Here is a 16,958-nt window from a genome sequence, read left to right as displayed (position 1 = left end):
TATTGGACCATTGTGTTGATGCTACTGTACTATAGACCACACGCACTACAATATCACCCAAACCAGAGACATCTGGGATGGTTCTGGCACTCTGGGAGGCTCCAGTGGCTCCAGTCGTCGTAACTTGTTAGTAATAGGTAACTGTCTAATAGTCATAGTATATAGTTGAACCTCTTTCATCTCAACATAAAGAAACATGGGCAACCTAAGCTGTGTGAGCTGTCCCTGGCCGATCAGAAATCGGCCACCTCGGTGCCAGAACCAACCCATACCATGCCGGGCGGTTCCCGGCCCAGCTCTGGCCCAGAACCCTATATCTGAGAGTTGTGCCACTGAATCTACTGGAGGCCTCAGGAGGTTGTAAAAGGAGACTCTCCTCGTCACAGCAGGAGACTTCCCCCACGTCCAGTAGCAGCTCTGCAAAAGTTTGTTGTAGAAAATGTATTTTTGGTTCACTTCACACTCCACTGCGGTCAGAGGGACAGAAACGAAGCCAGCAGGGCGAGTTTCAATACCAAGCGTTACATTTTTAAAATAAGTATAAGCACTGTCAGGGTGAAGTGATGCCTGTTTGGACTGTTAAAGCACGTGTTACTTGTGATCTACACTTTCCAGTCAGATCAGAACACGTTTTTTAAAACTGTAACTGAAGTTTTGATTTCAGAAAATCAAACCTCAGCACTCTGTTTGACAGTCAGGACCAACCTGATCAAATCCACAATCTGGTAACCTGATAGCTAACTAGCACTGAACTAGCTAACTTGCTGCCTTGAAACATTGACCCATTGTTGCCAGCAGATTTAAAGCTACACAGTCGATTATGCTGATAAGAAATGTTGCTGGTCATTATGTTTGAATTAATAATTAATGGTTGGTCTGTGTTTCACGGTGGAGTGTGACAGAAAAGAGGTGAAGAGAACATGACATGCGACAGTGGTAATGAGCCGGTTTCAAACCAATGATGTTGCAAGAACTTGGCATGTGCCTTAGCCCACTGAGCTACCAGGGCACCACATGAAATGAGATTTTAATGAGATTTTAACATTTTTACGTTTTTTTTTTCCCCCTTGTTGCTTCCTGATTTGAATGTTCAGTAATCTTTTAACAGCAGGAAACAGCAACGATCTTTGCTCGGCAACAACGTTCAGTTTTGGAAACCAAGTAACCAGAGGCTTATTAAAAAAAAACAAAAAAAAGAGAAAGAGAGAAAAAAAAAAAAGAAAAATCCAGATGCCGTCAGTGTCCCACCTGAGCTGGATGTAAGGTTCTGGGCAGGCCAGTGTAATTCTGTACTGCTGTTGTTTCTCTATGGACTGTACTGTGATACTGCCTTAGGAACTGAACATCATAACACCACAATACTGCTCACTGAGGGAGAGGTGGAGAGGGAGGAGGAGGGGGGCAGGAGGGAAACATGAGACGTCTTAAATGTCTTCTGACTGCACACTTCTGTTCTGCAGTGTAGCTGAAACGGGGAAGAAATGAGATTCGATTTTTTTTTTGGAAACTATGAAAACTAATTTCAGGGCTGCGAGTAAAGATTTTTTCATCGTCGACTTAAAATGATGTGATTATTCTTTCAATTAACCAATTAATCGCTTGGTTTATAAATTGAAAGAAACAATTTCCCTCAAAGAAACAATTGAAAAACCCAAAGATATTCGATTTGTGATGATAAGAAACACAAAACATTTCAATTAATCAAATTGCTTGCTGTTAGTTTCTGATTTTGTTTGATTTCTGCATTTTAACTTTACAGACTAGACACTCAAAGGTCATCTGAAAACACCTCTTCGACTAATGGTGGAGAAAATGCAGTTTGATTCTTAAAATTGTAATAGTAAATATAGATTTTTGTACAGTACAGGTATTTTGTGCCGCTGTAGCACTGATTGTCATATCAACAACAGACTGCTGCGTCTGTGCACTATCCAATCCTCTGCTTCCTGCTAACAAACCAGTCAGCCGTATTATTGGGTCAAAATGTCTCCACCTGTTGTGTCCGTGCGTGTTGTGTGTGAGTGAGTGTGTGTACATGTGTATATATAACTGTTTATGGTCACAGGGTTTTGTGTGTATGTGTGTGCATGTGAAATGAAAGAGGAAATCCCTGAAAAGTAAAGTTAACAGATGGAGGATGAGGGAGGAGGAAGGCTAAAAAAAAAAGACAGGTATAGTGTACGTGAGGAGGGGAGGTGAAGTGAGGTACGTTCAAGAGGACAATCATTCTGGGATGTTACGTAGTGCTGCACCACTCCCTTTTCCCCGATCTGCTAAACAAATAGAGGAGTGTTTTGGTTCTGGACTTGTTGAAAGGGGGACTTTCCTTGATGCCTCAAGTCTCCTCTTTCTCTTCCTCCCCCTCCACCCTTCCACATCCTGCAGTGCCAGCTGTGGTGTCCGTATCACTAGTTTTTAAACCTTAGCCTTCACTGTGGGTGTGTGTTTGTGTGTTAGATTGTTATACTGTGCCCCTCCTTAGCCCCTATCTCTCTGCTAGATCTGTTGCCATGCTGGTCACGATAACCTGCCTCATATCTCCTCCTGCTTGCTGTGATACAACTAAACTTCTCTGCATTCTTGTTGAAGAAAAAAAAAACCTGCTGTCCCCTATGCTGCTCACCTCTCCCTGCTTTCAGTAACTTCCTCCATCCAACCTGCTGCTGTTGGCTTGTTTAACTTCACTGCACCAAGTCCTTTAGCTTTGTCATTTAGCTGTAATTCTCCACTTAGTAAACCCTAACGATATCACTAGGTTAAGTCTGAATGGCTGGTGTAACCGGCCACTGGTTACTAATGGACTAATGAATATGGCTGCCTTTGGGCCCCGTCAAGAAGCACACAGTGTCAAGGCTGGCACATTGCACTGTCTCTATTACTACAAAAAACAGAGCAGGCAAAAATGTTTTACGTCTGTTGTCCTTGATGTGAAGTGATGACACAGAGTCGAAATTCCTGTATTGAATAAGCAGTACGGACATTTCAGCATATATCAGAGCAACAACTGCTGTTGTTAAGTGGGTTTGTTCCACCGTCTCCTGAGGAAATTATGTTGCTGCTAAATATTCCACCTTCTTCATCGGCCAGTTTTGGGCTTAGCAGGAGCTTTACAATTTAATGTAAACCGGCTCCGTGTGGTTCCTCAGCCTGGCAAGTTAAAACAATGAGCTGAAAGACGCACAAACAGGACTCTAACTGTTTCACTCACACTGTAAAGGCCGTGGTAAAGCCGGTCCTGTGCAGTCGGGCCCCTGACCTCTCTGTCTGTCTCTGTCTCTCGCTCTCCCATGTGGCTTTGCTTGATGCTCACCGCTGTCCACGCTCCCCCCTCCCTCATATTCTCCCTCCTCTGTGTACCTGTTGTGATAGAGCCCCCTCCCCGTTTGATTACAAAATGTCTGCTACTACGAACCGCAACGACCCAACCGTCTGTCTCCGACTGTGGTCCTCTCCTCTCCTCCTGGTCGACAGTTCCATCTCCGCCATCTTGTTTTTCTGTTCTTGGTGGCCAAAACAAAACAAAACAAAAACGAGGAAATGTAATAATCATTGTTTGGTAACTGTTTTTAGTGCTATGTTTTTGGAGCGTTACGAGTATTTTCTAACATGTTACAATAAAAGATTGTAGTGTACAAATTCACATTTATAAAATATATATATAGATATATATGAGAAATGTATGTTCTAATGCAATAAAGAGAGATTAAGAATTATGAAATTGGACTGATCTGATTATTTATTTATTTATTTTTTTGCCTCATTTCAGCTTCAGTTTTATACAATTTAATTTTTTGTCATTACTATAGACCTATTTATAAGTTATAGTATTCAGGTGGTGTAGCAAATTTTAATTCCATGATGCATGAAACCCTGTTTAGGAAACACTTGTGTTAGACCTCTAAGCTTTCAGGACAGGTGCAACCAGCTCCAGCAGCTGCATGTCTCCACATCCGGTGTGTGGTCCCCTGATAATGGCAAAACTTATCTTGCACATTAGCTGCAAAATGCTCAATACTATTCACGGCCTGAGATTAAATGAGACTGAACTAGAACAGGTGACCTACTGTGGGGTCCTAATGCCATAGGTTGAGAAACTGTTGAAGGTGTGTTGTCATTCAAACCGGTTCAGGCAGCTTGTTGCATTTTATTGTCAGTAAACAGCAATATTTACATCCAGTGTTTCTCACTGGAATGCACTGACTGTACCACACCTTGAAGAAGAGCTGCAGCTGTGGAGGATGGTCTGACCCTTGAACTGGACATGACTGATCACAGCTTCTTACTCCACTGGAGATCATTTATATTTGAATGTCATGAATCCTCAAAACTCTCGGGTCACATTTTATTCTTTATCACATTTTATTCTTTACGCCATCCTTTTTTTTTTTTTTTGAATGAACTGACGCTGCCTTGAAATGTCACAGCATTTGATAAAGTTATAACTTTATCAAAGGTTTTTATTTTGAAATGGCCTCAGCCGCCTTCCGTACAGACGCGTCTGCTTTGTTGACATTTTTCCTCCATCAGCTGACTGTCTCCAAGTTTAGCTGAACAGCTCAGCACTAACAAGCCCTCGCCATGTCACTAACCCTTCGACATAAACCACAATCGGTTGACACATTTTTAGAGAAGTAGCAGCTCGGGATGAAGGTTATTTCCTGAACGGCAGCTAGCTCGCTGCTACAGTTAGCCTGCCGAGCTACAGCGAAGCGCTAGCTAGCTAACAAGCTAACCGATGTGAAGTGACACAATGGAGGGGATTCTGTACAAATGGACGAATTATATGACAGGTGAGTCATCTCTCTGCGTGCCCGACACCTGTTTGAGCTTACTGCCTGTCTGTCCAGCCGTAGACACGGTTCCTGGATGATGAATGATGGGTTTATTTTTGCGTCAGTTAGCTAACATAGCTTGTGAAACAGTCCAGTTTAACCGTTATCACCGCAGCTAACAAGCTAATGTTGATATTAAAAAGGAGGTGACATGGCACATAGCCGCGAAACCAACGTAGGGATTTAATGTATTCATGTTATTAATATGACATTTATTTAGTCAGCAATTATTCTCCTCAGTCTTTGCTGCCAGTTCGACACCAGCACTTCGGGTTATTCCAAAATAAAAGTCATTTCCCTGCAGCTGCTGCTAATGATGTGGCATCAAACAGTGTTGGAATAAGGACTTCAGTAAAACTACATTACAAGTGAAAGTCCTTCATTAGAAATCCAGTATGAAAGTATTATTTGTAAGTTTACTCTGTGTGCAAAAGCTTTAATACTTTATAAGACGATTCTGGTTGTAATTTGTCCTGAAAACTATATTAAACCAGCCTGTGTTTAATGAACTGGAGTAAAACTGACTGTATCTTGAAAGAAGTTTGTACTAGTACTAATTTCAGTTATACTTGAAACTGAAGATTTCCACTTGGCTGAGCACAGGCTTGAGTATTTTCACTGCACTAGTGGATTTGTTTTTTTTTTTCTCAGTTTCAGAAAATAAAGGAAGTGAAATGATGTGATGAGGATAAATTATTGTATTTTACATGATCAGAGTTTTGATAGTGTTGTGTCAGTGTGATTTTTTAATTTTTAATTTTATGCTTTTTTACACTTTTTATCCCACTACATTTATTTGACAGCTTCTGTCACTGTGACTGTACCAATACAGATTTTAATGCCTATAACAAGCATATAAATCATGATCAGATAAAATAGGCTTTATTAGTCCCACAGTGGGGAAATTCACACATTGTTCTACAGTAATATATCACTGTGAAGCTCTGACGGTGCTGTAGTAATAATAATACTCGTTTTGTTTTGGTTTGTTTTTTTGCTGAAGCACAGTTGATGTAGGTGATGGTGATGTATTCAGATATTTTGTTTTATTTTTTCCAAAGATGCACAACCCAAAGATATTTCGTTTACTGTCATATCTGATTAAAATATATATGATTAAAACATAGCTGGTGATTAGTGTTTTGTTGATCAGTTAATCAAGTAACCGTCTAACCATTTCAGCTCTAAACCATTTGAGAAATTTAGTGTGGTGGTAAAAACTCAAGAGGCATTTCCCATAAAACACACTGCATTGTTGGTAACCACTGGTTTAATCTTTAAACTTTATTATATTTGATATAGAATCTTAATCTGAGAAGAGCTGCTGACAGAAAAAAGCACAAATGACTCCAAATTCTGCTGAACTGCAGTACCTGAACTAATGTACTTTCCTCTGCTAGAACCGAGACCTGACCCACAGAGCCACATGAGCAGCTGATGGGAATGAAAAGCAAACCCACAGCTCTAGAAACTAAAGTGGCATTTGACCTCAATGATGGCAGCATAGCGTGTCTATAAATAATAGTGGCAGAGGACAAATAGAGAGACACTCTACTTATGACTGTAATGGCTTCCACTGATGAGAGTCACATGACTGCTCTGCTTCAGATGAAGTGACAGTAACCCAACGTTTATTGCACTTGGCGAAGAAAGTTTAGTTGTTGCTTTTCTCTGCTGTACCACATGATGTCCTGCTGCAAAGATCTGTTGTATTCCTGCAAAACTTATGTGCATCCCCAGTGTTTGTTTTGTTAATTTTGTGTAGAAAATGTACCCTGTGATCATTCTTTTGAAGAAAACGTGCACCCAGTGACACCCAGTTGTTGACATTTTGAGTTTGCTGTCCGTCCTCAGGCTGGCAGCCCCGCTGGTTCGTCTTAGAGAATGGAGTCATCTCTTATTACGACAGCGAGGACGACGTCGGTAAAGGAAGCAAAGGATCCATCAAGATGTCCGTGTGTGACATCAAAGGTTGGACGGCTGTTTGAAATCCCTGCCAGATGATTTCCTTCCTATACCTTGGTACAAAAAGGTAAACACATCCATCAAACCGTGTTAATGTTTCTTTACGTTCCAGTTCATCCGACAGATGCGACGCGGCTGGAGTTGATAATCCCCGGCGAGCAGCATTTCTACGTGCGAGCTGTGAACGCTGCAGAGAGACAGAGGTGGCTGGTGGCTTTAGGCTCATCCAAAGCTGGAACACTGGACACTCACAATCACAGAGGTTTGTATAAGAACCTGTGTTTGTTCCTTTATGTGTAACTAAACAAGCACCTGTTGTTCGACAGTTTAGATTGTGATTTCTCTTTGAAATCACGCTCATAATAGTGTTATTATGTGATGTTATTTTGCTTTTCATCAAAAACCAAAAGGGAAATGTGTGTTTTTTACTCTGTGGTGAAATTATCTGGGGTTATGTGCCATGTGGTAAAGCAGAAGCATCTTTTTTATTTCTCACTTCTGCAATGAGCAAGTAACTTTAGTCTGCGGAACTAATTATAACAGTTAGAGAAAATGATGAGGATAAAGAAAGCAACAAGTACATCCATTCTAGCTGCTCTTTGTGGCTGCAGTTGGGCATGAACCCAATTAAAATTTTGACCTGATGATGGTGCTAAATGGAACGTAAACAAGGGCGTTATTAAAATTCGTCCATGGTATTTTTGACAATCTATCCCAGTTGTTTTCAACCATGCAGTGGAGTGTTAGTGAGAGTCAAACTGTGCTGCGCATGAGTTTCTGATTGAACACAAGCCGACACTTCAGATTCAAGATTCTGTATTTGTCCCGTACACAGTTATACAACACGTAGTGAAATGTGCCCTTAATCAACCATTAAGTATACAAATAAATTAAATAAAAAAAGAAAATTAGAAAAGGCAATAAAGGTAATAAAATATATATGGGAAAACATATATTCCAAATAAACATTACAATTATATATATATAAAAAGGAGCTGAACAGTGTGCAAATGTAAAAGAATAGAATAGAATATGGACTATGAACTGTAAAGTGCAGTGTGCTAGATTGAGAGATGGAGATTGTGCTAGATTCCAGCTAACATTAAGTGTCTCAAGGTGATCACCTGAAAGCCCGACAGCAGCACCTTCTACTGAGGAGGGCGAGGCGCCACCGCCGGTTCCAACAAGCAGAGCAAACACAGCAGCCAAAGCTGTAGCAAAAGCTTAAATTACCTTGTAGAGTAATTGAACTTGTGAAGCACCTTGTACTGTAGGTTTTATTGTCCGTTTGTTTTCGGTCATTCTTTAACCCATATGAATCCAAATTGCACTGTACATGGTTTTAAAAAGGTTGTAAAAAGTCTTAATTTTAATTTGGTGAACACTGACTGCAGAAACCTTGTGACATGCTGTTTGACACAGTGTGAAGTCCGATAAAAGTTTTATTCAACTTCATGTCCCAAAATGACCATTTCTCCACGCGTGTGCATCTCCAGGTCCAGACTGTCTAAAGACAAAGATGTCTGAACTTCGCCTGTACTGCGACCTCCTCGTCCAACAGGTCCAAACAATCCAATCACAACACGCCGCCGACACAGAGACCACGCCCACTTCTGAGGTAACAGCACATCTTCTGGTTTCACCAACATATTCCTGTTTCGTTTGATTGTTAGACACATTTTTTAAAAACAGAATTAACATTACAGAAGGGTCATGTATGTCTATATATGTCATTTATTGTATAACTGTAATCATTAGTTGATTAAATGATTAGTAAATTAGCAGAAGATTAATTCAGTTGTCATTCTAACAAATTGTACGTGTAAAGGAACGAAATTCATGTTACTCGAGTCCCAGTGCAATAAGACAAAAAACACACTTGGAATAGATTACCAAAAGAAATAACAGTACAAAATAATTGGCAGCTATTTTGATAATCAATTAATAATTTGATTAATTGTTTTCAACAAAAATGCCTGAATTTTAAATCATTGCAAATTGAATATTTTGGACTATTGATCATATAAAACAAGAGAATAATCAGCAAGCTAATCAATAATGAAAATAAGTATGTGATTCGTGGCCCTAATGTTATTTATCATCAGAGTTGTGTATAGTGTTTATGAAGGAGGAGTTTGAACCTTAGGTGACACTGAAACAAACCTTAGTACAGACTGAAAAGTTACATCAACAGCAGGATGAATGTTTTTATTTGTCTTGAAAAGCATCAGTTTTCCAGCTGCACTTTAATCTGTTGTTTCTTAGAACATTTGTAACACTTGTTCTTGTGACTGATGCAACTACAGATGATTTTTATTCTTGTTTCTCCAGGCCTCTCTCCTCAGTGCGACCTGTGCAACTTTCATCAGGACTTTGGAGGAGTGCATGACCCTGGCTAACCAGAGTTTGACCCCTGACCTCCGACCTCCTGAGAGGGTAATGACACTTTCTCCAGTTAAATCAAAGTACATTAAGTCTACAAGGAAATGTGTCTTGTTGACAGGAAAAAAAGAAACACAATGGTGTCTTCTCAGTCTAGTAAAATGAGCCAGAGAGGAGCCTGCAGTCTAATGTAGTTCATTCACTTCACTTTTATTTTGTACTTATACACACAGGCAACAGAAGTGAAACAAATGTACTCAACATTTGCCTGACTGATACAAAATTTTAAGGACAATCCTGACATTTGAGAGTATTTCCCACATACACATCAAATAAACAGACACAGATATTTAACATCCCTTAAATTTGAAAAAAAGACATCAATCAAATACCATGGCGAATACAGTGTACACACTCTCTTGTTAATCACTGGCTGAGATATACACCAATATGGGTAAGACAATATCAGATGAAATTAAAGACTAATAATTATTAATAAGTTAATAAATAAAGATACATTATACATTATAGGTCAGCTGTTTCTATTTTTTACTGCACATGTTTAAGGACAGTTACAGTCAATCCAGTTTAATAACGTCAATAAGACAAATCTGCATCTGTCCCGAGGAAACTGCAGTTCATTCCTTTCAATCCCACCTTCTGCTGCTGGCTTTGTATTTTTATAATTTGCACCGCTCATTCTAGTTGTCCCCCTTCTTTACATTATTCCTGGTGGTTTTGACACTATGAAAATCACCCAAACTTAATTTAGTTCTGGCTACATTTGTGTTGTGTTGTTATTTCTCTGTTGGCGTTTTCATGTTGCACATTGTTACGCTCTGCTATGCTCTCCATCAACTGCCTGATGCCCACAGGCGGAAATGAAGGACTCTGCAAGAAAACAAATCTAATTAAATAGATGTGCAATGCAAAATGATTAGAGGAAATAAATTAGATTTTAATAAATTGGCTGAAAATGTAAATGACACAGTATCCTCCTTTAAGAGCCTTGCTCAGTGGCAGTTGTCTAACACCCAGTGATTTAGGTTTAGGGCGTGTAGCTGTAGGCGACGTGTGTTGACATTACTTAGATTTTCTGCCCACAATCTTTTTTTATTACATGCACATCCTTTATTTAATTGCAATTGTGTCATAAAACAGACATTCAGGAACCTGCAGAACCATAAGAATCTGTTGACACTGTTGTACTAACATGTCTCCTCCTCTGTCCAGATGAAGAGGTCAATCAGTCACCCTGGGACATACAGCTTTGACAGGTGAGCTGAAACACACACACTTTGTTACCTAGTCTCTTTAGAATTAACTTTATTAATTAGTAAAATGTTTGATAAAAAATACCATTAAAAACAATATTACGGAGTGGAAAACTTATAATAAATGGAAAATATTTTTACAACAATTTAAGAGCTGACAAAGTAATATTATCCAAAATCAAAAAAGATAAAATAAAAGATAAAAAGATATTCCTGTTAATTCTCAGGTTCATGTAAACTTTGTCCAAATAAAGCAGGACAGAAAAAGCATCAACATTTTATGCCCTCAGACTTTGTGTGTTACTCAGGTTCACTGAATCCCTGAATTATTATTAACTGTGGCCTCCAGGAGGCAGCATTACTGCACCTTGAATAAACTGAAAAACTGGTCATTGAAAAAAAAAGCTACAGGACAGATTTGTTGTCATGGTGACTCAATACTACAGAATGATCAGATGTGTTTTTCATTGGTTTTGGTTTCAGTAAAAACCTCTTGTGTCACATGACCATTCTGTGTCAGTATCACATGATCAAACAGTCTCTGCAGAGAATGTCAGAGCTAATGTCACATGGTGTGAATGCCTCATAGATGACCTTTCCAGCCTGACAGCAGACATGTATACAAACTCTAATTATATATCAATTTAATTATACTAGTTTCAAACACATAACATGAGAAAATTAAAGAGTCACTGACCTTTACAACCAAACTGTAATAACTGCGCTGCAGCTGAGTTTTCATCAGCTGCAGATGAAAGAGAGCGAGTCAAGGTCAGGTGAATGAGAAACTCCTCCACCTCCAAATGTCTCAAAATGTGCTGATTAAAGGACTGGGAGCATCAAAGCTCCCTCATCCCACTTTGCAAAATAAAATGTTTCTGTCATATTTGGAGCAAAGGTCAGATGTGTTGAAGCCATGGACAGATTACAAGACAATAGGCCGGATAAGAAGATAAGAAAACTGGTCATTTCTGTGGTTATTTTGAGTCTCTGTGACCATTTCATGTCTTCAACCAATTTCTGAGACAACAAGGGCCCTGCTGACCCATCGGGCCCCTGGGCCTGTGCCCTGTAGATACATTCAGTAATCCATCAATGGCTTAAGCACTAACTGATAATCATCAAGTGATCACATGGCAGGATGTCTGTTTTATCCAAAACTAACATGGTTTTGCAAATATGTACGAAGTGCTATATTAAAGATGTCCAGGGAAATAAACTTGTACATAAAAGGGTTAGTGATTTATTTTTAGGACATACCTGGTAAGATGTTTCTTTCTCTGTTGTCTTTATGTATTTTGAAATTGACGTCTGTGTTCTTTATTTATTAATGTTTACAAGAAACTCTACTATGGTATAGTTTACTTCCTGACACTAACCACTAAGAGTGTTGACTTTGGTGAGAAAGTTTCCTGTTTGAGCTTTTTTCTTTTCTCAGGTCAGGTGTGTTGAAGGAGTACGTGAGTGGAGGTCAAAGGTCGACCCAGCGCAGGAACCGGACATGTTCAGACAGCTCTGTTTATGATACTGAACGTAAGACACACTGACATTTTTGTGTCCATACAGCAACACCTTAATTTATGGGTCCTATAAATTCTTACTAATTTCCTAGTGAGACTCCTGGAGAGAACTGTTGAATCTGGTGCTAAATAAAGAGACGTTGACAGTGTTCTGATAGCATAAGGACTCACATATTTATATAAGTTTAAAAGAAATACCAGCTCCTCCTGAACTTTAACTTGTGTTGGTACAAAGTGAACACTGTCTCCTTTCCCCTGTATTTAGAACCAAATTAGTACTAATCGTTTCCAGGAAGTATTTACAGACACACATCAGTTACTTTCTTGAAAATTACAGATAAAGTGCCAACTGTTCATACTCTCAGTTGCCAGTTTATTAGGTACACCTAAAGCTCATGCAGTCATGAAGGTTATAATCAACACCTCTCTATATAACCTTGGGATTTATTTACAATCTGCTTTTACTGCAGTAGCCACCCAGTCTATTTACACTGAGTAATTATCTCTATTTTAGGCCTAAATTGAAAATGTGCATAAAAACAGGTGGATGGAAAACCACCTGGCCATTGGGACAGCAAAGAAAATTACTTGAATCTGAACTTGAATGTCCTGCATAAAGACAACTCACCTGTGAAAGCTGGTGTGTGTTCCAGGTGTGCTGCCCAGTCTCAACGGTGACCCGTCCTCCATTCCTGAGGAGAGAGGAGGCAACGCGAGCCCCAAGACCACACCCACCGACACAGACACCGACCTGTCCATCTGAAGCTCTGACATCCACCAAACCCTGCTGAACTCTGGGCTCTGTGAGAGGTCAAGAACATGACAAGATCAATATCAGTAAGATATTGACGTCATCTTTATTAAAGCAAGAATGGGTTGGTTGACATTTGACTTCTTCAAAGAATGTCCTTCTTGTGCTTTTTCTCTGAAGTCAGCTGACTGCCAAACATGTGCACTTTGGAATCATAATTAACTTTTCCTTAAGGCTTTCTTTAAGTTGCACAGTACACACTGGAGACACAGAAAGGACGAGTGAGAGAGATTTGAAGGTTGTCCTAAGCTGGATATGAGAGTACAAAGTACACAATGCTTTAACTTACTCTAATCAACGAGTCGGACTCACTTCAGCATTAAAGAAAACTGTGATCAGATACTTTAATCCTGGAGAAATCTGTGAATGAAAATGTACTGTTACAGCAGTTAACCCCTGTTAATCTAGTGGACTTTGTTAGTAGGAACCAGATGATGACTGATGTTATAAGGCAGCACCCTGGCTAAGTATGAATATGAAAAAGTGAATTCCTGTTCACTGCTTTAAATGGACCTGAGAGAGTTTTCAATTGTCGGAACATCGAAATCCAGCAACCGTGTCACAAAAGCATTTTCTGCCTTTTCCACATATTCAAGAACTGAAACAGATTTTTCTTTCCCTGGAGCATCTTCTCCATTTTTCCTGCAGACTCCACTGTCATCCTTATCTGCAAAGGTATGAAGAAGAACTCTGTCCCTCTTCCTGTCAGCTCTGAAGTCGTCAGTTGTGAGGTCTGGTAGCTGAGGATGAACCGGACTGGTAAACAGTGTCTGCAGGTTCCTGAGGCCAGTTTCTCTCTGTTGAAGTGTACAGACACAGAGAGCCGAGGAGCGTGGGTCAAAGTTTGCACAAATGCAATGATCTACATAAAATGTGCCATTTTCTTTTTGTTTTGTCCCTCCCCCCTCAACAAACCTTCTTCTCCGTACTTCAGCCAGATCACAACTTTGGTCTTTTAAACTGGGGTGAGGAGGAAGACAGTTTGATCTGCAGCTCCTTGCTCAAGGTGTTTGCACCTTCTTCTTGTATTTGTTTCTGCTCTGTTGTTTTTCACTTGTGCTCCAAAAATCAGGTGACTGGAGTCTGGAAATGACAGACAGGTGTGAATGTGTTACTGCCTTTTAATGTTTGTATTTCCTGAGTATTTACTTGCCTTTTGGTGACGAATTCCATCCAAACATGACCCAGAAAAGAAACTAGTACGGTGGCCCTGGAAGCTCAGCACACTGCAACTGAAGAGAGCGCGTACAAATAAACAAAACTACTAGCAAAGTAAAGGAAGAAAATATCTGCACCAATTTGGCGACACATGAACAACACTGAGAAAAAGACACTGTAAAGAAATAAAGCAAACACATTCACCAGTTTGACAGAGTGTGATGGAAACAAGTTGCCAGTACAGATAACACAACCAAACACAGAAGAACTGAAGTTGACAATGAGCTAATGTTTTCAGTTTGTTTCAGTTTTAACATTCTTCCTCTCTGATTCAGATATATATGTGTAGTATCTGTACATGTGTCAGCGTCTGTGTGTGTTTTGGTTGGTTCGTTGTGTTGCATGTTTTGTTATGCTGTGCATGTGTATTGTCATTATGGTGGGAATTTTTTTTCTTTTTTGTGTGTCATCAATTGAAATGTATTCTCATTAGTTGCAGTGCACTGAGCTGTCGGGGCCAATGTTACTGAGAATGTAATGTGAATGAATGAATGACTGACGGGGTTCAGATGAAGTTTTTTGCTCACACGTCATTTGCAGATTGTTATTTTCCTCTGTCAGCTGCTGCCTGAGAGCTGCACCTGTCTCTGCCAAAGCTAACAACTTAGCATGTTTGTGCTATTTCTATGACTGGATGCAGAACCTCGTCCACAGCAGGCGGATCGGTGCTCACCGCTAATGATGCCACTTTCTGATAAAGCACCATTTATAAAGGGTTAGAAACTGTAATTAATAGGTCCATTCATTGTTAATAAATCATTTACTAATGCTTTATAGATCAATTATTAGCCATTGATGAGAAGAACTTTTGGGTTGCCAGGTTGAGAAAAGAGTCTTTTCTTTTCAGCTCTTTAATTCTTTAGAGAGACCTCATTCATTCTGGGAAAGTGCTGCAGGACACTAAACCAAAATCCAGCTTATTAACATTTAGAGCTGCAGACTCACAACTTATAACTTTTACAGTAGTTTTCCAGAAGAAAAATAAGTCAAACAGTTCATGGGAGAGGTCTCTCTAATGAATTGAAGAGCTAAAAAGACAAGCAAAGTTTTTTTCACAACCTGGCATCCCAAAAGTTGTTCCTATCAGTGGCTTATAACTGATCTATAAAGCATTAATAAATGATCCATTAACAATTAATAAAGCCATTAATAACAGCTTGTGAATCACGTCTGACGGCTTGTGACACACTTTACTGTTTAAACACACGCAAAAGACGTCACTGAGCACAGTCAAAGTAAACATACAGGCTGCACTTTGAGCTGATGAAGGATTACACTGATCATGGTTCTGTTTCTGGTTCTTGAGAGATGTGCTGGTGTTTGGATCAAGCTTCAGTTTTAATATAAAGCTGGGCCGTGAGCCTTCAACTACAAACCCAACATTTTTGGGGGACAGCTCACTCCTCACGCCGGCCTAGACCAAAAATATGTTTGTAGCTATAGTGCATTTCTATTTAGGTTAAAGACACACATGAAGACAAACCGACTGACCACAGCTGCATCTGTATCTTTAGTTTTTTTTAAGTCTCACTTCACTTGCAACAGTTATTAGAGAATAAAATTATTCAGCTGAATCTCACAGTAACGTGTCCCCAACGTTAGGTATGTTTTGCACTTTAGAGTTCAAACCAGTCCTTGTGGTGGATAACTGATGATGAGATTAATGTTTTTTTTAAATGAACAGTTTTTGTTACTAGTTGTGTCTTATTTTTGAAAGGATGTTTTGTTGAAGTAGCTGCAGCCTTATAACAGTATCATTATGTAAACGTACAGGACGTCCTTCTTGTATTACTTTTACCAAAATGTGTGTTTAGTATTTGCTATAAAACATGCTCAAAGTGTTGATCCCTCCACTTTCTCTAAGTACCGTGAGAAAAAGTTTCTCCAGAGGCCTCTTGTCGTTTCCACTAAACAACAAGAGTTCAGTGTGTAAACAGAAACAGTTTTAATTTTCCACACATGTTGGCTCCATGTTCTGCTGCTGATGTCAAATAACTTGTGATTTTATAATTACTTATAACAGCTTGGTATCTTTGTATATTTTATCTTTACAGGATCATTTGTATTCCTGCTGCCAATTACATTATTTTACTTACAAATTTAGTTTTGTTGTTAAAGCTCTTAGAGGAGCTGATAAAGCAGCTTAAAAACAGCTGCAAATGAATTGGCAAACAGCTGACTGAGAGTAAGACATGTGAAAAGAACTGCTCAAAATACAACAATGCATTAGTTGTGAAATCTCTCCCTTTGCAGAAAATATACATATGCCTATGTTGAATGTTTTCTTGCCAGTTTTGTCAACAGCAGCATCTTGGAAACTGTCTCTTTAAAAGTAACAGTTAAACATTTTGGTGAATGCACATATTCTCTTTCTGATGCCACTCTCATATTCATCCAGCACATAATTCATAATCTGTACGGTTTTTGTCAGGATTAAACAAACCAGATATCATGAGTTAATTAGTGAACTGAGGATGTTCTTGTAGGTGGATCTTGTTACCTCTAGACTCACCTGTTTCCAGTTTTTATGCTCAACTACTTCTCATCTGACTCTAGGCAAGAAAGCAAATTAAACTCATCTGTCAAAAACAAATATTCCTTTAAGGTTTTATGGAACCCAAACAGCTTGGCTTCTCGTTCACAGGAGGAACGGAGGACAAACACCTGAGTTAAACTGCTGGATTACAACTGAATCTTATTTTCTTCATCACAGATGTTTTCACTGACTCAGCCTGGTCAAACCAGTGAGAGAGATTTTCATGCCTTAAGTGTTTCTGCACGAAGCGATGTGTGCGGTTGTGTCTGACTTTTCATTGTCTAAATAAAAAACATATTTTAAACTGAAGTGAAGCTATGGTTATTTCTCATCATGTGTGTGTGTGTCTTTGTGTTTCAGTCCATTAACACAAGCAGACAAGTTTAACCTGTTAACAAATACATATAAATATAACTAATG

The 16,958-nt window shown here is 39.3% G+C and overlaps 2 protein-coding genes across 12 annotated transcripts in view; one reads left to right on the top strand and one right to left on the bottom strand.

Annotated features, from left to right (window-relative positions):
- The first annotated feature begins 4,467 nt into the window (after nucleotides 1-4,467).
- Nucleotides 4,468-16,847, top strand: plekha3 (pleckstrin homology domain containing, family A (phosphoinositide binding specific) member 3). The gene is made up of 8 exons (XM_071479967.1): nucleotides 4,468-4,790; nucleotides 6,687-6,803; nucleotides 6,910-7,059; nucleotides 8,294-8,415; nucleotides 9,129-9,233; nucleotides 10,413-10,456; nucleotides 11,892-11,986; nucleotides 12,627-16,847. Exons 1-8 carry the CDS (start codon nucleotides 4,751-4,753, stop codon nucleotides 12,734-12,736), a joined length of 783 nt encoding a protein of 260 aa, XP_071336068.1. The 5' UTR covers nucleotides 4,468-4,750; the 3' UTR covers nucleotides 12,737-16,847.
- The window catches only part of LOC139622586 (uncharacterized), an 11,353-nt gene continuing 3,765 nt past the window's right edge, over nucleotides 9,371-16,958 (bottom strand). For 3 of the 11 annotated variants that reach the window (XR_011691327.1, XR_011691325.1, XR_011691328.1), the window contains 4 exons: nucleotides 13,934-14,016; nucleotides 12,602-13,577; nucleotides 11,151-11,198; nucleotides 9,371-10,070 (listed from right to left, as the gene is read on the bottom strand). Coding sequence is in view for 1 of the 11 variants with exons in the window: in XM_071479969.1 (XP_071336070.1) it covers nucleotides 14,003-14,016 (14 nt within the window). In the remaining 10 variants the exon portion in view is untranslated. Of the gene's footprint in view, nucleotides 10,071-10,392; nucleotides 10,462-11,150; nucleotides 11,199-12,601; nucleotides 13,582-13,699; nucleotides 14,046-14,079; nucleotides 14,198-16,958 lie in introns of those variants that run through there. The other 8 variants (XR_011691320.1, XR_011691326.1, XR_011691321.1 and 5 more) reach the window with 7 other exon arrangements.

This window comes from Trachinotus anak, unplaced genomic scaffold, assembly GCF_046630095.1.
Source record: "Trachinotus anak isolate AG129_WGS33_773 ecotype Australia unplaced genomic scaffold, CSIRO_AGI_Tana_v1 ptg000007l, whole genome shotgun sequence".
In the NCBI taxonomy this organism is placed as follows: Eukaryota; Metazoa; Chordata; class Actinopteri; order Carangiformes; family Carangidae; genus Trachinotus; species Trachinotus anak.
This window is presented reverse-complemented; position numbering and strand designations above follow the sequence as displayed.

Coding starts and splice junctions, on each gene's coding strand:
- plekha3 (XM_071479967.1), top strand. CDS start 4,751: ATGGAGGGGATTCTGTACAAATGGACGAATTATATGACAG. Junction 9,234..10,412: donor ACCTCCGACCTCCTGAGAGG/GTAATGACACTT, acceptor TCCTCTGTCCAG/ATGAAGAGGTCAATCAGTCA. Junction 11,987..12,626: donor CTCTGTTTATGATACTGAAC/GTAAGACACACT, acceptor TGTGTGTTCCAG/GTGTGCTGCCCAGTCTCAAC.